This window comes from Meleagris gallopavo, chromosome 22 (assembly GCF_905368555.1).
Source record: "Meleagris gallopavo chromosome 22, MGAL_WU_HG_1.1, whole genome shotgun sequence".
NCBI classification, from domain to species: Eukaryota; Metazoa; Chordata; class Aves; order Galliformes; family Phasianidae; genus Meleagris; species Meleagris gallopavo.
Genome location: NC_139425.1, coordinates 9,387,525 through 9,408,678, shown reverse-complemented (window position 1 = coordinate 9,408,678; position 21,154 = coordinate 9,387,525). Strand labels below are relative to the sequence as shown.

Genomic DNA, 21,154 nt, shown 5'->3' with positions numbered 1-21,154 from the left:
TCCTCCTCTGCAGCAAATTGCTATAGCCCAGTTGAACTCAATTGAGCTGTGCTGGTTTGTGCTGCAGATAATCTTTAAAGTCTTTTCCAACATAAGCCAGTCTACGATTAGGAGAAATAACTGGTAGAAAAGATGCACGGACAACAAACTTTGTATCTCCAGGGCTCACTGCCTCAGGTAGAACATCATTTGCTGAGCTTTCCTGCTCCAGGTGGGCAGCCCTGATGTCGGCCAAACTCTACGTGCTCATCAGCTGGCCTGATGGCAGCCGTGTCATCAGCATGGAGAACATCAAGGAGCCCCGCAAGCCCTTCCATCTCTATGCTGTGGGTGAGCAGGTGCTGGCCCGCTGCCCCGGCTTCAGTGGGCTCTACTGGGGCATTGTGGAAGGCATAAGTGGTGAGTGACACCCCTCCAGTTTGGGAATTCACAATTTGGGGCTGCCTGGGAGCAGCCCTAAGAGAAGAATTTTGATGCTGAAATGTCCTCTCTTCCTACAGAGCATAAAGATGCGTTGGAGAAGAAGCTGCTGGAAGATAGACAACTCCTGGAGAAGTTAAGTGAGTGATGTCTTTGCTTTGGACCCTTTCATAGGGTAGGACGGGATTTTTGGTAAGAAAGATTTCACCTTTCTGCCTTCACTGGGATTTCTGGGTGGGAGGCTGCTGAGTGTTCCATCACTGCCTTAATATCAAGGTAAACAGCAGCACGTGGGAGCGGGGAGATGCACAGCACTGATACCCCGTTACACCCATGCCTTGAGTGCCTGCCTTTCTTTCAGAAGATGAACCAGCTGCCCACAGTGTGATGCCACCCCAGCCAAAAAAATCCAGGAAAACCTTCCCAAAATGGACCCCAGTGAATGCATGCAGGAAATACCACACTGACAGGACTTACTCTGGGAAGCCACTCTTGCAGGCAGCTGAGCCCAGCCTGCCCTGCAGTGCTGGCAGCCCCTCCATCACCAAGGAGAGATGTACCCTGGGGCCACCCCATCTTACCAGCACCTTCCCCCCTCCAGCCACTTTTGTCAGCCTGGCTGTGCCAGGGACTTCTCAGGGTGAGGAAGACAGAGCTGACACCACTACCAAAGGTAACTGTGGCTGTAAATTGGGACATTGACTTCTGGCTGTTTCCTGATGGGTGGGCTGAGTTAGGATTCCATTTTCTGGTCCTTTCTATCAAGGAGGTCTCTTCCAGGAGGGCTGTCTAAAAGAGATGTATGTGTGGACGCATAGAGTGTCTGCTCTACCATGTACCAGCTGTTCCCCCTTGTCCATTCACTAGTGCATGTATTAAGTAGTTACAGAAATACCCCAGTGCATTATTATTATTGCTGATTTACAGCAGTGTCTAGAGGCACATTGTCTCTTCCTGCTTTGCCTGCTGTGTTTTTTGTAATGGAAACAGAAGAAGCCCTTCAGATACCTCCTCACTCTAAAAACAAAATCCTGGTTGTTTCATCCTGGAAAGCAGGTCTGGACCGTTCTGTTTATGCAAAGGGAACAATGTGTTGCTGTGCTGAGTGTTTAGGTAATTTGTTCTGGAGACAAGAGATCCAGGTGCTGCCCTTGTCAACAGCAGGCTAGTTCAGCTTGTTCCCCATCCCTGCCTCTTAGACTACGTTGCCCTGGCAATGAAGAGGAAGTCAGATGGCATCTTGTCCCACTGCCAGCAGCACATCTGTCTGAACAGGTAACACCTGAAAGTGCGGTGGGAACCCTGAATGTCTCATACCACATAAATTAATTTCATACAGTGTAGTCTGTCCACTCTGGTCCTTTATGCCCTGGTGCTGCTGTCTGAGTAGACATTAGTATAGACTTAAACCCAAAGCACTGCGGATAATGGCAATTACTGTGATACATTTATCCTGCAGAGCAAGTGACTCCCTTGTGCTCTGGAGTCCTGATCTCTTGGTGGGTCAAATGGGAGCTCCCAGCATCAGTGTGTGGGGCTTCCTCCACCTGGAAGGAGATGCTCAGGAGGTTGTCTGCATGAGGAACCATGGGTACTTCTTCTTTGTTCATTTGGTTTGGCTGTAAATGAAACTAGAGTTGATTTTGCTGTCAACCCTTGAATTCCAGACGATGCCCGTTGAGAATGACCACAACAGGAGTGTGAAGCCTGTGGCAGTGCTTTTTAGCTTGCTTTTTTCTTCCAGCTATGAAGAAGGAAAGCTGGACACTTTGCAGGAGATGGATGGCTTCGAGAGAGTTCAGAAAAAAATTGCTCCCAGTGAAATGGAAAGGTAATTAGCCAAAGGAGGCACTTGTTATTCACTGTATTTTCCTCCCGACAGGAAAGAACACTGAATCTTCAACTGGGTGACAAAATGGTGCCATTTTAGAACCAAGAGCTGCTCAGTGTCTGTACAATCAGAGCCTGGTGTTTGATCTGTTTGTAGAGCTCGGAGTTAGAGATGCAAGAAGGATCTAAAACAGTGCAAAACCCACAAAACTCTTGCTTATAGCCATCAAAATGACACCTATCATGTTTGAGCACGACTGCATTGCTTGCTTTATTGCCCATTACTTTGATGACAAGTACCCAGTGATGAAATAGCTACTGGGGACATTTTTACTGCGAAGAAACAGGTGCCAAAAATCACCTCATGGCACTTGCTTTGTCATTTCCTGCATGTCCATTCTTTCATACCATGAATACATGCCTCCTGGGACTTAAAGGGCTGGTATGTTTCCTTAAAACTGAGAAGAAAATTGAGCATCAAAGTCTCCCTGTATCATGACAGAGTGAAGTTGGGGGTTAAAGTCAGAACATTTCTGGACTTCTGGAAAGCTCTGACCGTGTCATTCTGTGCCCTTGCCTTGCTCCTGGCAAAACTGGGTGGGCTGGTACTCTTGTCCTGTGCCCTTTTGCAGGAAACAAACCAGCATGGCATGGGTAGAGGTGTTTCAGCTTTCAGCAATGGCTGTGGTGAGGCCATGCTGTCTTTCCTCTTGCATCAACACCTGTTATCCCTTGGTTGACTTTTTCAGAGAGAAGATAGATCAGCTGGAAAGGATGGTCTTAGACCTCCAGCAGGACGTCCTCTCTCTGAAGAAGAAGGTACAGAGGCTGGAATCCCTGTCCTTTCAGGAGGAGCCCCACCGGCAGCCCTGCGAGGTGGTAGAGCTCTTCAATGGCTACACCAAGGAACAGCTCCGAGAAGCAATCCGCTTCGACCAGAAGATCAGCACTGCCTGCAAGACGCTGCTCTACAAGCTCTTCACTTCCGACTACATCCAGAGCCACTCCATCACGGGGCGCAGAGGCAACACTTTCCGAGAGGCAAAACCCATGATGGATGAGCGCTGCATCAAAATCATCAGGGTGCTGCTGAAACAGAAGTTTGGGGACCACCTCAGTGACACGGTGATCACAGAGAAGATACAAAACGTGCAGAAAGCTCTGAGGCAGAAGTTTAAGACAGAATGTCTCTGACACGGGGGTGATTTGGTGTCTCTGGTCCTACTCTTCTCATTGATGCGCCTGAGCATCCCTCCCAGAAATATCGTGTCTGCGTTGCTGCTGCTTGGCTGATTCCTCCCGAGGCACTGAAGATGATACAAACCTTTCACAATCGTCTACCTGCATTAATCAGAGGGAAGTTTGCTCAGCTTGGCCCCAGGTTTGCACATCTGCCAGCATTTTACCAGTTCCTTCCACTCCAGTCTGTGTGCCAACCTCAACTCATAGCTGGGTGTTGATTCCTGGGTCTTCTTGATGGACACACTCAAAAGATGGAAATTTCCCATTGGATCCAAGCGTGGGTTGGTGAGCCAGCCTTGTTCTACTTTGCAGTGGCCAGGGAGGGAGATTGGTGATGGGACAGGAGCCGCAGCCCCAAGAAAGCAGCAGCTCCATTTGCACAAGGACTTGGTAGCACCCAACGTGGCTTCTCCCTGCATGGCACAGCAGTCCTCTCATCCTGTGGACAGCACCTGCTCCCTTTTTGAATGCATACTGCAGCTTCTCATGGTAACAGAAGGGCAGGCTCATTAACACAATGCCATAAAACCTTCAGAGAAGGATTATTTCTTTTTTTTTTTTTCCCCTCTGCTTTAATGTGGCTGTCTGGAAGAAGTGTCTGCACTAACGAAGTCTGTTGAACAAGAGAAAGTCTCTTATGGAAGTTTCATTGCATTGATTTTCCTTTTAAAACTAGATTATCTCCATGGAGAAATCCTGCATGTTTCTGTGAATGGGGGCAAGCAATGGGGGCAAAAATTGGCCAACTGCGGGTACACCTTTCCTTCAAAGATCAGACACATGGTGATGCAGCCATTATAATTTAAGTACACTGTTTCTATCCTAACCAAGAAATGCCAGGTAGAATCAGCTGTTTTTTTTGTTTTTTTTTTCCTATGTGAGAGGCTGTGAGAAAGGACTAGGAAAAAAACTTTTTTTTTTTTTTTCCTGAATAAATTAGAATTGAGGTCTGGGTGCATTAAAAGTGTTTTTAACATTAAAAGAATAACATTCTGGCACTAATCCACCTGACAGAAATGCTGCAAATTACCAAACATTTCCTTTGAAAGAAGCTTCTCAGACATGAATTATTTCTTAATTTTGAAATTATTCAGACAAAGAAATGTCAGTTGCTTTGAGTTAAAATGTTTGGTTTAATTTATGTATTTTTCTCTGTTTCCAGTATTTAATATCTTCACGGCCACACAAGAGATAATAATGCAAACTAAATGTACTGAAAATAGGGAGAAAAAAAAAAGTGTTATTTTCTGGATTTTCCCCCTTGCCTCCCTTTTTCTAATTCAACAATAAAATCACTAAGGAAATACCCTGAGCCGTTTTGCTTTTGGTGGCAAAGATGTTTGCCTACAATTTTGGTGCTACTTTCATTACACGTGTTTAACAGCATTGGTGGAATCAATAACTGATTATATTCCTTTTGTTTCTCCTTCCTCTCAACCATGTGAAGGTGTCAGGGGTGCTTTCTTGTTAGCATGGACCTTGATGTGAGCAGCAGCTGAACCCAATCACCTGTCAGTGCTGCACCTGGAGCCATGTGTACCTCTGGTTTATAATGAGCAAAATTGCCCCAAACAGCCCTTAAAATGTGGCTGCCATTCCAGCAGTGTGTTACTGAGGACCTCAGGTTGGCCTTACTGCCCAGGCGAGCAGCCCAGGAGATGCTTTGAGTGTTGGCTTACCAAAGGGAGGACCGAGGAGGCACAGGTAGCCTGATTTAATGCACTTTGGCACCAGCCCCTGGGGCTTTGAGCATCTCCAGATTCCAGCTCCCCCAGCAGCAGGATGCAATGGTGAGGATGCTGTTTCAGACTTTCCAAGCCCTGGGTGCTCCTTCTGCCTTCGTCCAACCTCCTGGTGTTTTACCACATCCCTCGCCAAGCTGCAGCCTGGAAAGCCAGCTCACTAATGTTATTTAGTAAAATATTAAAACACCGTATTACTTTCCTCCTGGCTGAGCTGCTGATCGTTACCATGAAAGGAGGTAAAAATCAAACAGCAGGGAAGACTGACTGCAGGTACTGATGGCTCCTGAAACAAGATGTCTCTAATTAGCTCCTCTGGAAGCAGCTGAGCCCGGGAACCTTTCTGTCAAGAACCCCAGAAGCCCCCCAAAATCAGGGCTGGAGATAGGGGCTGCTGGCTGCTGCCCAGATCCACGTACAGCAGCCTCTGCACTAATGAGACCATGTTCAAATGGGCTCTTCCAGGCGGTGAACTTTGTCCTCAGGCACTGCTGAAGGCTTTGATATGGCAGAGGGGGCTGAAGAAAGGCAACGCAGGGGGCTTTTCGTTAAACTTCATTTGTGAGGTATTTGTGGAGGGGAGACAGTGGCTGCAGGCTAATTGGGAGCACTCAGTCACTGACAATCAAGCACCTCCACGAGGAAACCAGTGCTCTCCTCTTCTGAACTCCAGCTCGAGCTAATCAGCCTCAGGAGGGGAGATCACAGCACAGGGATGGGGCATCCCCTCAGGGATGAAGGGTCAGGGAAGATGGAGGAGGAGGAGGAGGGTTTGTGCCAGAGCCATTTCACCTGGGGATGTTCAAAGCCCGCATCCCTCTCTAAGTGATGAAGAGCAGCTTGATTGCACTGCATTAACCTTTCACTTTAAAGGAATTAGTGGGAGAAGCAGGACAGGTCTTTCTGCTGAGATGAATCAGGTGAAAACATAACACCTTATTAAAGGTGGTGCTCCTGTTCAGTTTCTGGGCATTGTGGGTACTGCAGGACATGGGCAGTGAAAGCTGGGCTCAGACACAGGCTGAGCTTCAAGTTAGGAGCATCCTGAGGAGGTGCTGCTGATGGGAGCTCAAGTGGGGAGAAAAATACAAGCTGCCAAAAGAAGAGGGGAATTCTCTGGTGCTCAGCCCCATTTATTTCAATTTTATTTCCTTGACTCTGCCAGGGGGGTTCCAGTGTCCAGCACAGGCAGACTTTAATTTCCCATTTCTTGGCTCATAAGAAACGCACACCACTGAATATCCATGCTGTGTGAATCCCCTAGAAAGTGTAGCACAGTTTAATGAAAACAGGCAAACTGTGAGCACTGCTTAAAGGAATGGTGTTAAAATATAACTGAATCTTTTCTGGTGTTTTAATCAAGCTTTACAAAAGCTGTCTGCCTTTGCAAGAGTCCCTGGCAGCTGCCACCAGCTCCAGGAGGTGCTCTGAGCTTGCACCAAGCAGAATTAGTGATGGAAATGCTTTGTGCTTAATCGTTCCAGGTGCTCTATCAGCCAACCCGAGGAATTGGGATGCAGACTAGGGAGAGCTCAGCTGCTTGGCCATGGAATGCTGAAATGCCAGGCTGTGATCTCTCACTCTCAAAGCTCTCATGTCCTGGTGGCATTCAGCACACAAAGAGCATCTTGTTTTGTTCTGGTATGTCTTTATCTTATTTGGCTTTTAAAATGTGGTGAAAGACAGAGAATGCACCTGGAGATGTGGCCCCACAGCCGCACAGTTATTATTGCCTTAATGCTTTTGAACTTTTTATTTTTTTATTTTTTTAACAGAGGTCACTTTTCATCATCATTTTACATTTTTCTTGAAAGGATAACTGCATGTTTTTGGAGAGCATAGCCACATTCCTGGTAGGTGTGCAAATATAACAGATTTTGTATCTTTCATCTCTCTGCTTCAGTTACATACTCATTACACATGACTTTTACCAGTATTTCTCTGTACATGATTACATTATTCAGCCTCATATCTCTCTATCTCCTGAATCTATTCAGAGTCAAATGGAACTGGGGAGATCATTATTAAAACACAGAAAGTGCAGAAATAAAATTAACCATAGCACCAGTTCTCTGTGTGCTGAATACACCGAGGAAATAAAAGGGCCTTCCACTTCTAATAAAATCTGGATATGAATTGCCTTGTGAGAACTTAAATGAATTACATTCAGAGGCCAAAAAGAGAGAAAAGAGGCAGCTTGGTGCCCTCCAACTGTGGGCTGACTGCTTGCATTGCCTTGGTGTGCAGCATGTGGAAACCTGCCATAGAAGCTCCAAAACCAGGTGGCATATTCTGCTTCGAGTCAGCTTTGAGATTGCCTGAACAGTTGGGCCGTACATCCACCTGCAGCTGGAGGCCATCCTGATGACATATGGATTCCATGGAGATTCCTGGCCCTCTGCCCACCTCCTCCTGCAGGCTCAGCCTTTGCATTTATCCTTGCCCAGGTGCCTAAACAGAGGGAGAAGTACAGAGGTGTGATGGCTTCTCAACCCAGTGATTACTCCATTCTAATCCTACAAGGGAGGATTTGGGGCATAGATACAGCTTGTCAGCTTCTTCCCCTGAGCACAGGAAGATAAGGATTGGTGGGACCGTGCTCCAGCATCCCCTTGTTAATGGCCCGTGCCTGTTGTCTACAGCATCACACTCCTCCAGCCACATCATGCGATTTGGAGGCATGTTCTCTCATAATGGTATGTGTCATTATGTGGGTTGTTGTTTTTTTTTTTTTTTTCTTTCCACTTGGCAAATGGAGTTAGGTGGAGCGATGGGAACTCTGTGCCTAACTCAACAAGGGAGAAATTAGCATCCTGCAAAGCCGACGACTGCATGATACTTATTGATTGCTTCTCATAGATACAAGCAGCAGAGCCCAGTGTTGGGCATGCGAGGGATGAGGAAGCTGCAGAACCAATGTACTCCTGCTAATGAATAATCGTTAAACTCTTGTGATCCAAAGGAGATGGGAGTTTATTATTATTTCTGTTAATTCTGTTAATGCCCAGAGACAGAGAAGGTGGAGATGAATGAGTTCATGACCTACGTATTATGAGCTAGATTTTGTCCTGGTAATGTGAGAAAATCCATCATTTCTTAAGTGAGAGGAGTGCTACGATCTCTGACTTCAGTGGAGCAACATCACTGCTATTATAATTTTGATTCAGGAGCAACACGGGGCTTTTTTTTTCATCGCCTCTGTGTTTTCCAGGTCCAGTGCAAAGTTGGATGAAGTCAATTTTAACATCATTAAATATCTTCAGTTTAACTGGATTTCATGCCTGGACCAAGGGAGCAATTCAAAGCTCTATCTACCCACCGTTCTCTGTGAAAAATAACCCACTAACCCTGCCTGCCCCTGCAAAACTGCATCATTGATCTGCAGGAATCTTTAGTGACAAATGGTCTGAAAAGTAGGAAAGGAAGAAGCCCATGTTTTTTTTTTTTTGTGAGAAGAAAGTTAAGTCATCTTGAAACAGGGGCACTTCCAGTTGCATGGTCATTGTCCTGATGTTTCTTATTAAAATTAACTGCCTAAAAATTGCAGTTACCATGAACTAGCTACAAGATATGCTTTATTGTGTTCTGTGGTCCCTACAGGTTACATATCAGTACCTTGAAACCTGCTGATTAGGAATATCGTTTGGAAAAAAATCACACTTTTACCAATATGGTGCAGCGTCAGCTTCAACAGGCTCTGCCTTTATGAATAATAACGTGGACAAATGGGTGCTTCCTCAGGAGGCAGACTGAAACAACTGAGCACAGAAATTGCTTTTTCATTTTTGAGGCTGAAAACGGGAATGATGTCTCTGGAAAGTCACCCAACTGCCATCTCTTCCCATCCCCTTCATGAGATGCCATTGCAAGGTTGGGTTTTCATTGCAGAAGCCGCTGTCAGTTTTGCTCAATAACTCCAGCCTGCAGAAGTTCAGATACAAGACAAACAGTTCATCAGCAGCAGTGGGATTTAATTTTCAGTCCCTATTGGCTGAATACAATTGTGATTTTTCCCACAAACAGAAACTAGAGAGGCTGCTGAGAGCTCTCGTATTGTTTGCTCACTTTACAGCATTGTGTGCAGAAAGTGAATTGGCCAAATTCTGCTTCAAATGCGCATTTCCAGCATGACAAGGAAACAAGTGACTCTCTTCAGCTTGGAATATCCTCCCCCAGACCTTCGTGTTTACCTGTTTAACACAAAGACAAGACTTTCTCTGGCTCATCTGTGGATTTGCCGTGTGTACTTAGCATTGAGCAATCCACTATGGTAAAAGAATCAAAGAGGTTTCAGCTCTTTCCCCTACCCTTGCCTTCCCTGTCTGGCAGTGTTAATGAGTGATAATGCCTCATGATTTTTTTCACAGGCTATTGCTGCTGAAAATTGCTTTGGTGCACTGGGACTCTCATTCGCAGGGTATAGCAAAAGCGTTCTGCAAAGCAGAGGGGTAAGGACTGAGGAAGTGTTGTATTTAGAAATCCTGTGTTGGTCTGACCTTCATCTTGTCACAGAATCGACTTTTAAAGAGTGATTCCTACCCCACCTCACCAGGTGTTATGGAGAAGCAGCAGCTCTCTCCTTGCACAGCGATAACTCACACATCCAAAAGGCAACGATGCCCACTCCAATGGCAGAGACTTAGGGAACAGGACAACTGCCATTTGGGGCTTCTCATGAGCAATGAATCTTAGATCTGTACAATAAAAGGCAGGAGAGCTGCTGCCTGGGTGGGAAGAGTGGGACCCTCTCCTTACACCTTCCTCACTGCCTGTGTCTGTGTACTGGAGGACTCAGTGAGACTTGAGAAAACGATATTTCTTCTGAAGTGGTGGTAACTGAAGCATCAATACAGCCACAAGGGGAATGGGGAAGTTTCTCTCATGTACTGAATCATCTGTTTGCAAGGAGTCTGCAGCAGAGCAAACCCTTGTGTGTCCCCAAGGCTGGAGCAGAGAAGGTGCTTTGTGTGCTGTGTTGTTGTCCCTAAAATGTGCATCGTGCTTCACTGCATTGACTCCAAGCCCCTGGCTTTCACCACCCCATGGGGGACTGGGAAGAGAACTGGATGCACGCTGAGGCCAAATTCAACCCCATAAGGGCTGTGTGCAGCTGCTGTCCCATCAGCATCACCAAAGCAGTGAGAAGCAGTGGTTGCCCTACTGAGTAGACTGAGAAGATGTATTTGGCTTCTTCTGTCCTTCAGCATTTTCTGAAGGGGGTGGACACAGGTGTCTCATAGGGCTGCAAAGCCATCTAGGATATGGGCAAGGCATAGCTGGCCATATAGAAGGAAGCTTCAAGGCAGCTTTATCCCAAACTTCCAAGATGATAGTAGTACTGGAAGGCAGGGAGAGGTGGCCCTGGGGATCTCTGGACTCACAGTGCACCATGTCTGAAGGGATGGCAGCTCTGGGTATTAAATAGCCTTCAAGGGAACAGGAACAGCTGCAAACTGCTTTTTGTTGACTAATGGCACAGCTCTGGCTGCACTGAATCTGAAAAGTCAACAAGTAGATTAAACAGTACAGTTTAGCTCTGAGGGCTGAGATATCCAGCATGGGGCTCACCTCAGAAATTGGTTCTCGGAAGCTGTAATTGAAAGAAAATCTGATATTTCTAAATCTCACAAGGCTTGGAGTCTGCAGAGAGACACAGGCGGAGTGGTGGAGCACACGTGCTGTGTGTGCCTATCCTGCCTTTCTTGGCAGCGTCTCATTCAGTGTTGCCATAATAATTAGCAGCCGCTTCCATCAAAAGATACAGTAAGCTCATTACTTATCTGTCACACATACTTTCCTTTCACTTGCCCATTTTTCTGTGTGGGGAGGATATGTCTGTTTCTGTGGACACGTGTGTTGTACGTGTACGTGTGACTGGAACTATCGCTGCATATCCCTTCTCCAGGAAAAGGGCAGGGCAATAGTGGGTGCTCCTTTTTTCCTCCATGTGGAATAGAATAGCTCAAGGTACCAACCCTCATTTCTCAGAAACAATTTTACTTCTGTCTTCCCTGGACATAAAGGCACATGTTTTTTTCTTTTTAGAAATAAATAAATAAATAAAAATGAGGAAACAAGTCCTCACTTATTCCCACTGTTCAACTTTGATAAAACTGTAGCTTAGAAGACTCTACATATTAATAGCATGAATCACTTAAGTGAGGTACATTATGTTTTCAATTTCCATGATGCTTTTAGTGTAGGCAACTTATCAAGGACTGCCGTTTAATCTCTTGTAGCAATCTTGAACATTAAAGCCAGGTTATTGCACAAAGGGATGTATTCCTTTCAGTGGGGAGGTTAATATCACCTGTGATTATATTTGACATTTGGGCCTGGTGTATTATTTCTCCTGCTGTGTCTGAACGTAACTACCCACTCCTCGCATGAGCAGTGTTTGAAGTGGGTACATTTCAACTATCTGCACATATCCATGAGTGCCATCCTAACAGTCTCATCTCTGTAAATAAGAAAAGACAATTTAATGAACAAAATAGGGAGGGTGAATTCAGGAAATGAAATTTTATGTAGTGGGTAAGCAAGCAAAAGGAAAAAAAAAATTGTTGTTGTGCTTTGCCTGCTGGAGAAACTACAACTGGGGAGCGGGTGCCATGCTGCTTGGAGGAGCATCTCCAGAGAGCAGCCCTAAAGGAGCGATGCTGACGTCCCCAAGGCCTCCCTGTTCCCTACAGGTGTGCATTTCAAAACATGACTCCTGAGAAATGAGGACAGGGCCAGCAGCTGGCATCCTAGACTTGAGGGGTACTTTATGCCCTTCAAAGCCAATGGACTCTGGCTGTAGAGGTGCTTGAATCTGAGCCTAAAAGGACTCTTCAGAGCTGAAGATGGGAAAATCCACTTTTGGTCTCAATGCTGTACTGGTGAAGATGCTAATTCTCATCTACATAAAGTGCCTTTCGTTCCGCAGCCAAGGGAGCCTGTGTCACAGACATCAGTGACTCATCAGTGCCTTTCTACGTGAGTAGTTATGCCAACTTCAGCTGCTCATCCCCTTTTTGAACTCCACTTGCTCCCTTTTGGCTCCAGTAAAAGCAGACTTTCTGAAGGGGAAGCTCAAGATGAGCATGAATCACTTGGGGATCTTACTGCTACTTAATGCCAGCAAGAATTAGAGCTGAGCAAGATCTTAGCAAAAACAGAGCCTTCCTACTTAAAATGTCTGCTCCTTGGCTCTTGGTTCTGGCACTGCATTAGCAATGTGTGGAAACCAGCAGAACCTTTTTGGAGACTTTAGATTTTTTTTTTTTTTTTGATCATAATCCTGTTTTATTTTTTACCACACTTCTATTTCTGTTCTGTTCTGTATTTCTGTTTCAGCCTCAGAGCCTTAGTTATGTCTTAGTGAACTGCAAAAGCAGAGCAGTGGGCTGAGAGGGACACGAGGAGACAGCAGTTCAGGAGGGGAAAAGAGTAAGTGGAATTAAATTACCGCCAATTTTTGAGGCACAACAATGTATTGCTGGATATCATGGAGGATTCAAACAACCAGTCTAGAAAATAATTCCGTTCCCCAAAAATCCACATCATCAAACGCCAGTTCTACAGCCCCTTCCTTTGATTTATCAAAGCCAGCTGATAATGCTCCCATAATCTCTTCTGCTTTCATCTTTTATCTGTTCCTAACACTGAGACTGCAGTGGAGGAAAGACCCCAAAGAGCAGCAGCAATGACTCCGTCCTTCATCTGAAGCCACGCAGGCAATTTGAGACCAATGGAGCTGTGCAGGACTGAAATGTCAGACCAAAGCAGTCAACAAAAGAACAGACGTTGTTTCCAGGCTCCCTGAGCATTGCTTGGGTAAAGATGCCTACACAAGGGATCAAAGCCAACTGCCCGGCCGTTGGCATGGTTTAGGGGAGCTCCAGGGGTAAGTTTCAGAGCACAGATAACCTTGCCCGTTGTTTCAGAAGAAGTTGAATGAATTATTTTATGTTTTTTTTTTCTTCACCAAACAGCCCTTTGTGCTGGCTGATAGTTTTCTTTTTGTCAGCCCAAAGTCTTAAATTCAGAGGGAAGTGCCAATGGAGAAGAGCTGCTCTGGCTGGGGGAAGCCCCTTGTGAATGCACCTCTCCCTTTTCCTCGTCCCCAAACACATCTGCATTCAGACCTAACTTGAATAGGGACTACTGTACTTATATAATGGTATTGGTTCTTTTTTTTTTCTTCCAAATGACTGCAATTTTGTTTAACATCACTACTGAAGAGCTCCATAGTGTTTTTCTGAGCCCTGAATACAAGTGCTCCTTGAATCTTTCCCTTAAGTGTTCCCATTGCCACCAGGAAAGAATATGAGAAGTGTGTCCCTGGCTTCCACTGTCTCATTTGGAGGCTGTGATTCATGTTTTATAGCATCTCGCTCCCATTACTGCCAGCTCTGCTTTCCCAGGGTTCACTCTGCAGCCTCTCCCATGGCGTTGGGACTAACGAGTTTTTATGTCCTGTGGGTTTGTACCCATTATCCCCTATCTGCCTCCTGTCATGTCACTGACCTGGAACCTCCATCCTGCTCCTTGCCACCCTACCCAGATGCTACAGAGCACAGTGGCTGCATGCCTGGAGGATGGCACACCAAAAACAGCACTGGGTGTAATATCTTAACTCATTTGTTTTGCTTCATTTGAGCTATTGTTTTCATTAACTTTGATGTGAGACCCTTCCTTCCTTTCTTCTACCCATCCTTCCACCCACGATTGGATGGTTTTTAAAAAATGGTACTGGATTGACCATGGAGTGAAGGCAGATCAAGCAAAGCATCTGTGGGAACCTCACCTCCTTTGAAAATGAGGATGAAAATCTGGTTGCAAGACTCTTAAAGTGCAAGGACAGATTCATCTACAACTGATGCCACAGATAAATCCTACCCAGGGATGTGAATGCTGTTTGATTGGAGCTCGTCAGCATTTTGCAGTGGAACAGCTGGGCACATCACTGAAAATACCTCTCCTATCAGCATGCAGCTATTTTGCAAGGCAGGATTATTTGAAACAAAAAAAATGATTTATGAAAAAAAAAAAAAAGACTCATAACATTGGATTGTGATATTAAGGAGTGAAATGTCATTTTTAACAGATTTTTCAGAAGGAAACTGGTTGCTTATCGGCATCCTTCATTAAAAAAAAATTGAAGAGAAGCTCATTCATTCTTTCTCTCTTCCTTCTGCTGAGGCAAGCAGCTGCTCAGGCTCTGCTCAACGGGGACCCCTCTGTAACCTGCAGGGCCCTTGCACTGGTCACAGAGGAATGCTGCCTTTGCTCTCCTTGCTAAGGATGGGACTTTCCTAAAAGGTGGTAAAATCGCCAGCGGGGTGATGAACTGTTTCATTTCAGTGTTTGTGGTTAGAATCACAGAATTGATCGAGTCAGAAGGGACCCTAAAAGGCCATCTAGTCTAACTCCCCTGCAATGAACAGGGACACCTACAGCTCGATCAGATTGCTCAGAGCCTTGACCAGCCTGGCCTTGAATGTCTCCAAGGATGAGGAGGAGAAGACTCTCAGATATTCCTGGTTCATCATCACCTTGAGAGTTTCAGCACTGGTGGATAAGTCACTTTCCTGGGTCTTTGCTTGTCTGGAAGGGCTGAGACTTCTGTCTGGGGTTCATCACCGGAGATTTCTCCCCTTTCAGCTCTGTGTGCTAATGCTAGCCAGCCCTTCATGCCCTGATCCTGCTGCAGAGGGGAACTGGTACCCTGTGCCAAGTTCCATGCTACAGAAGCTCAGCCCCTCGAGCACCCCCAGCTGCTGCTCTCTGAGTAGGATGCTGCTGTCTGAGCGCTTTGGTGAGCTTTAAGTCATGTGCTGAGTTACTGAGAGGCTGTGCTCTGCTTGACTGAGCCTTCCATGTTCCGGGAAATGAGATAAACACTGGCACAGGCTTTGCACTGCTAATTAGCATGCAGTACATGAGTTGGCATCCTGTGCAACAGGCACTGATGAGAGGCTGGTGATGCTGACTGGTCCTCTGTGATGCCTGCTGCAGCAGGGCAGGGCTGCCTGGGTCCAGTTTGATTGACCATCACTCCTCTATGAAGCCTGGTACAACCCCAGCTGATACAGAGGGACAAGAGAACATCACTACCTCACCAAAAATAACATTCTGACATCTATCCTAAAAGCTGAGGGGTAATTTTCCCATGGATGTCTGCAACAAGAATGGCTATTTTCACGCTGTGGTGTGGCCTCTACTCCTCTTCTTCCAAACTGGCCCCCAAATGCTGCAGTGATTATTTCCATCTCTAGCAAACACAGATGTGTGCCTGCAGTGGTCAGCACTGTGCCCACTTCTCCTCTGGTGCTACAGGAGGTCAAGAAGTCTGGTTACAATGGTGAGTGGTGCTGACAATTCAATTAATGCAAGGATTAGGAGACAAAAGCCTAGCAAGAGAATGTTTGCAGATGGTAATTGATAGGTAGGAAAACAGTGCAATGATTTCATGTACTTTGAGAATACGAGCCCACTTAATTGGCCAGGGAGAGCCATGGATAAGTGTCTGATCTGGTGCTTCCTCACGTTGACTTTGCTTTATGTCCAGCTGTTCAAAACCAGCACCACTTTGGACAGTTTCTTGTACAAATAAAAGTGAAAACAGCTCTAAGTCCTTCGTCACAAAGTACAGAAGCATTATTCTTCTCTAAGGCTTGTTTATAAGTCATATATTACAGCTGCAAAAGCAAACACTAGTCCATCTCTGTGTCCACTCAATAACATTAAGCTGGTATAAAATACAGTGATCTCTCCGTGGTTATGAGAAGCCCAAGGTTACCATGAATTAACCAAAGAAATGAAGGACTTAACTTTTCTTTTTTTCTTTTTAATCTTTCCTTTTGAAAATCCCCCCCAGATGGAAGCCCCCTCCCTCCCTGCTCAGAGCCATCTGCTTCCTGTCACTGGTAAGGAAGGGCAGGCTCTCTCAGCCCCAGCCTCCAGGTTTGCTGGGCATCACTCGTTGGCCCATCAGAGCTGCTCCACTTGGGGAAATAAGTGCTGCCATGTGCAAGTCTGGCCACAATGTTCTTTTCTTAGCTGTCTGGGTGCATGGTTACGTACCCATTGCCAAGCTTCTGGGTTCTTGCTTTCCTTAGCCCTGAAGGGGTTTGCTCCTCTCCCTCTGTGATGGGGCCTTGGAGCTGTGCTGAAGAAGCCACATGGAGCAGTGGGGTGAGGTGAGCCATTGCCTGGGCATGCATGAGGTCAGGGGGACAAAACTCGTACTAAGCTTTTCTTATGGGGTGAAAAGAGTGAACAAGCCACAGATAGGGTTTTTTTCTTCGAGTGTAGCCCATCTGAAAGTTTGTTGGAGCCTAACAGGCAGATGAGGCATATGGAGATTAGGATTATAGATTTTTCCAAGAGAAGGATGATATTTTATGCGTGATTTTTTTTGAAGTCATGCTGCCAAAGGATTATGTTATTACCAAGAAGCAGAAATAGTGATAGACATTCGATTCACCAAAGTTCTGTTCAGCTTAAGGAAGTTAAAGATTGTGTTGGTTGGCTTTGTCTTAAATCCCATCTCTCTGTCTGTATCTCCCAGAACTTCTCTCCCATGCATGAGCACCTCATAATGCCTACAAATGAACAGAAAACAGAAAACCTCTACTGGAGGGTTTGTAGCCACATGCAGTCAGCTCTAGTAATGATTATGGCTTCTATTACTTCCAGTTAGATGGAAATTGTTTAGCTGCTGCTAGGGCTTGAGTTAGGTATCCTCTTTTCCTCTGAGACCCTGCACATCCTATAAGGCAACAAGGGCTGTTATGTCCTAACCCTGTGCCATACGATGCTCCACCCCATAATGCCCAGGGAAAAGGGGAACCCCAACATTTGCAGGGGCAGAAATCACAGCGGTCAGTTGAGATTATGGAGTCAGGGGGACTTTGGACCAGTGCAGTCCTTTAAGGACATTGAAGCAGCACGCTTCTAGCAGCCAGGAGATGTTTCAGTCTCGTCATGCTGGCTCAAGAATCTTATTTATTTGTGATGACAGCTTTGCTTTACACAAGGGAGTGCTTATTGACCGCATCAATTCAAGCATGAGGTGTTATCCCCAGGAAGAAGAGCTGATGGGGCTTCTTTCCTCTTGCACTGTTCCAAATCCCACAAAGCCATGGGAAACAATAGGAGACAAAACTTTAGCTGTGTGCAGTGCAGGGATGTGATTAGAGCCAGCTGGAGATGATACCTTGTGTCTCAGTGTCTGACTTGAGATGATGCAGTGGTAACATTGTGCTGGTGATGCATCGGCACTTCAAAGCACTGAGCTCTCTCTATAGCTCAGGCTCCAAGCAGATGCTGGCAGGTGATTGTAAATCCACACTGAGATGGGAAAAGCAGCTTATGGGGAGAGTTTCAGAGCTGAAGCCGAGCATGTCGCAAACGTGAAATCATTCAGTCTGCCAAACTGGAGCTGCGTTTTCAGATTAAGTTAAGGAACATGGGGCTAATTTCGTGAGGCTCTCCAGTACTTCTGGTAGATTTAGATTCACTTTTAGTCTTCCCATTGCTGCACTTTTCTTTCAGGTTTCAATTAAAAAAAGCTCTAAGAACTCTGACAAAAGCAAGTGTTCTGTTACACGGGAACTGCAGCCTGCACATCACCACCCTGCTCTGTGTCCTCCCCTGCTCTGCTCCTCCTTGTCTTATCCACCCTTGTGGCTGCAAAACCACCAAACCCCTCTTTGCACATCTGTAGACCCAGGATAGTTTTGGATGAGGCTCCTGAACCAGGATGGGTTCTATCTCAGGGGCATAAGCAAAGTGTTTTAAACATCTTAGAGGTGCAGAGTAGTCCTGGTCCTGGGGAAAAGGGGAATAAACAAGATGTTTTTAACCCACTGATGCTTTCAGGATCGTCCTCTGAGATCTTTACTTAAAAAAAAAAAAAAAAAAAAAAAAAAAAAAAAAGAGGAACAAGTTTAGAATCATAGAATTGAGTTGGAAGGGACCCTTCGAGATCACCTGGTTCAGCTCCCCTACAGTGAACAGGGACACCTGCAGCTCAATGAGGGGTTTCAGAGCCTGGTCTCCAATTCTAAGATCATTGCTCAGCTTGTTTTCAGTGCTTAAATGCATTCAGTAAAGACACGGGTAGTGTGCAGCAACAGTTCAAGCTAAACCATCTTATTTTCTTCCAAAAGGAAATAAAGAAATCAAGAGAACCTAATTTACAACTCAACTTCGACTTTTTCTGGGATTTTTTTTTTAAGCAATCAATTGTAATATTTAACTTTTAGGCAGAATGCAATCCATCTTCTTTAAAAAAGAACTTCCAAACTAAGAAAAACTCCTTCTAGAGAGCAGCCACAGTTTGGATTGGAGGTGCCAATCAGCAGCCAGCACGCTCCCATCTCCCTGTGCTGCCATCAATAAGGAGGGGAAGCGATGGCACACCAGTAACACCTCTCCTCCTGCCACTGGGAGAACTGGATTTTGTCCAGCCCTCCCCAGTGTGTGCAGCATTGCAATGAAGCAGGCAGGCAGCTGAATAGCTCTGCAGCTGCCACGACAGCAGTGTGCCGTGAATCTTAGGGTAGTCAAAGGATTAATGCTTTCCACCTGTACTCCTTATTTATTTATTTGATGAAGGGAATGAAATTTTCGATTATGCCAAGCCTTGCTGAGAGAGCTTTCTGTGCAGAAATTGAACTTTACTGGAGGGTTTATTTTGCTTGGCACGTTCCTCCCTTCCCCCTACGTGTGCACAGTCCTCCCCAATGTCTCATCACCAGCTGTCTTCAGGTAGAGGAACTGGGCTACCATGTGAATATTTAGGGTTTGTGGTTTTTTTTTCTCCCAAAGAAAATCTGTGCTATTTCCTTTAGAAATAAGGCCACGTCCCCATGTGCATGCAGTGCTTCTCCCTTTTTACAGGCCTGTTTGCAGTGCTGCTAATAGTCTTGGCTTTGCTGTTAGTTGAGTCTTTCTTACCAGAAGGATGGAGCATGACAGGATGAGGGGAAACGGCCTCAAGTTGAGCCCGGGGAGGTTTAGGTTGGATATCAGGAAAAAGTTCTTTACAGAAAGGGTTGTTAAGCACTGGAAACGGCTCCCCAGGGAGGTGGTTGAGTCACCATCCCTGAATGTGTTTAAAAACAGTTTGGATGTGGTGCTCAGGGACGTGATTTAGAGGAGGGTTGTTAAAGTTAGGGTAGTATGGATAGGTTGTGGCTGGACTTGATCTTTAAGGTCCTTTCCAACTTGAGCAATTCTATGATTCTAAGACAGTCTTCACACTGTTTGGGGCTGGAGAGTTCTCCATTAGAGCTCATCAGGAGCTGCTGTCCTCCTCGCTTGTTTTCTCTCTCTCATCATGAAAATCAGCAGTGTGTTCATTTCTAATGTCGATTTGTGGATACAAAGCCACTGCCAGTCTCAGCACAGGGAGCTGCAATCAACGCTGTGGGTAATGAGGAGGTCTCACAGAAATGAACACGTGTCAATTGCTTGAACTGCCTGACTCGGGCAGGGGAAATCAAAGGCAATCACTAAAAGTAGAAAAACCTCATCCTGGCACCACTAACACTGGGCTGGTTGATTTCCCACTTAGAATCATAGGAACATTAAGGTTGGAAAAGACCACTAAGATCACCAACCCCAACCCATCCCCACCATGCTTGCTAACTGTCTCTTTACTACAAAGCTCCTCCTGCACTCCGGTTGTGAGTTCCCCACCCTCCAACCATACCCACCTCCACCAAAACGCATTCCAGATGGCCTATATCTGCTGTGAGTCACTCCTGTTAGCAGAGCCTTTTTTACCACCTCAGTCCCCCAGCCACGTATGGCACCTGTCTAATTTTATCTCTATGAGTCACCCCATGGATACCAAACAGGGAAATGTTCCTCACCTCTCAGTCGGTGGAGATGTCTGCTCCATGCATCTCAAGGACCAGCTTTGTTAGCGGGGTCAGTGCAAATATACAAACAGCTCTGGACTAGAGGAAGGATGTTTAGCAGAATGTGTGGCCATGGCCAATTAGCAAAACAGCATTCTGTTGCTGCTAATTAAAGCACAGTGAAAGGCCAACTGCTCATGGACTGCCAAGAAAAACACTTCTGTCACAGCTTTTTTTTCCTTTTCCCTTTCTGAAAACAGAAAAACATAGAAGTGTGCATCTCAAACTTCCCCATGTTAAGCTTCTGCGTTAAAGCCCGTCACAATTGGGAGGAACAAATAATAATTTTAATGTTCAATTATGTGATTTTTCCCTTTAACCTGAAGTGTTGTTTTAAATGGCTTCAACAATTAAATCTTAGTTAGCAGAGACTGAAATTCGAGACAGCTTTAAGGAAGATAAAGAACCATTTAACTCATTTTAATTTCAGTTGCCTCTGTGAGAGTCAATGTGAATAAACCAGAACGATCCATTTGGGCTTCAGTGGTGGAGGAGAACAGCAGATGAGAATTGGAGCCTAAAAATCAGCATGCATTTGTATAGGCTTGATATTTTGTTATCTGGGAATCCTTTATTCCAGGTAGTCAAGGAGCCCGAGATGTTACAAAAATAATAGAAAATAAGACTGGATGTTTCTTTAGCAGATCTACAGCCAGGCAAGAAGACATTACTGCTTTTGCAGTCACTTTGCAGCACGGGCACTTCAGTTTGGCCTTTGCATTAGCTTGCAAACTCCATCTTGTAGGTATCTTCTGTATGTTTAAGCACCAAAGGATCGTAAGGATCATTGTGAATTAAAAAGCCCATTTGGGATTTCACTTTGCAATAAGGGCTGGGTTTCTTTTCAGTCAGAGAAAAAGCATTTCTCGCAGCAGCGAGCCTCACTCTTTCTTCCTGGGTTTCCAAAATGAGTTTGCAAGTAAGTCTTTGGTAACAGAAACGGTGTGAATCACTGAGATGTAATATGTGCTGGTGAGCCTCCATTGTGGAAGTCGCTCATGG

The 21,154-nt window shown here is 45.5% G+C and overlaps 1 protein-coding gene across 3 annotated transcripts; it reads left to right on the top strand.

Moving 5' to 3' along the window:
- The first annotated feature begins 224 nt into the window (after positions 1–224).
- LOC104914023 (uncharacterized) lies at positions 225–3,727 on the top strand. 3 transcript variants are annotated; one of them, XM_031556527.2, is made up of 6 exons: positions 225–399; positions 501–560; positions 782–1,093; positions 1,620–1,695; positions 2,165–2,251; positions 3,000–3,727. In XM_031556527.2, the coding sequence occupies exons 1-6, from the start codon at positions 225–227 to the stop codon at positions 3,442–3,444; spliced, it is 1,155 nt and encodes a 384-aa protein (XP_031412387.1). In that variant the 3' UTR covers positions 3,445–3,727. The 3 variants fall into 3 exon arrangements, with proteins under 3 accessions (XP_031412387.1, XP_085097807.1, XP_085097808.1); XM_085241681.1 differs by having other exon boundaries at positions 2,117–2,251; XM_085241682.1 differs by lacking the exon at positions 2,165–2,251.
- The last annotated feature ends 17,427 nt before the right edge of the window (positions 3,728–21,154 follow it).

Coding starts and splice junctions, on each gene's coding strand:
- LOC104914023 (XM_085241681.1), top strand. CDS start 225: ATGTCGGCCAAACTCTACGTGCTCATCAGCTGGCCTGATGGCAGCCGT. Junction 400..500: donor CATTGTGGAAGGCATAAGTG/GTGAGTGACACC, acceptor CTCTTCCTACAG/AGCATAAAGATGCGTTGGAG. Junction 2,252..2,999: donor GCTCCCAGTGAAATGGAAAG/GTAATTAGCCAA, acceptor TGACTTTTTCAG/AGAGAAGATAGATCAGCTGG.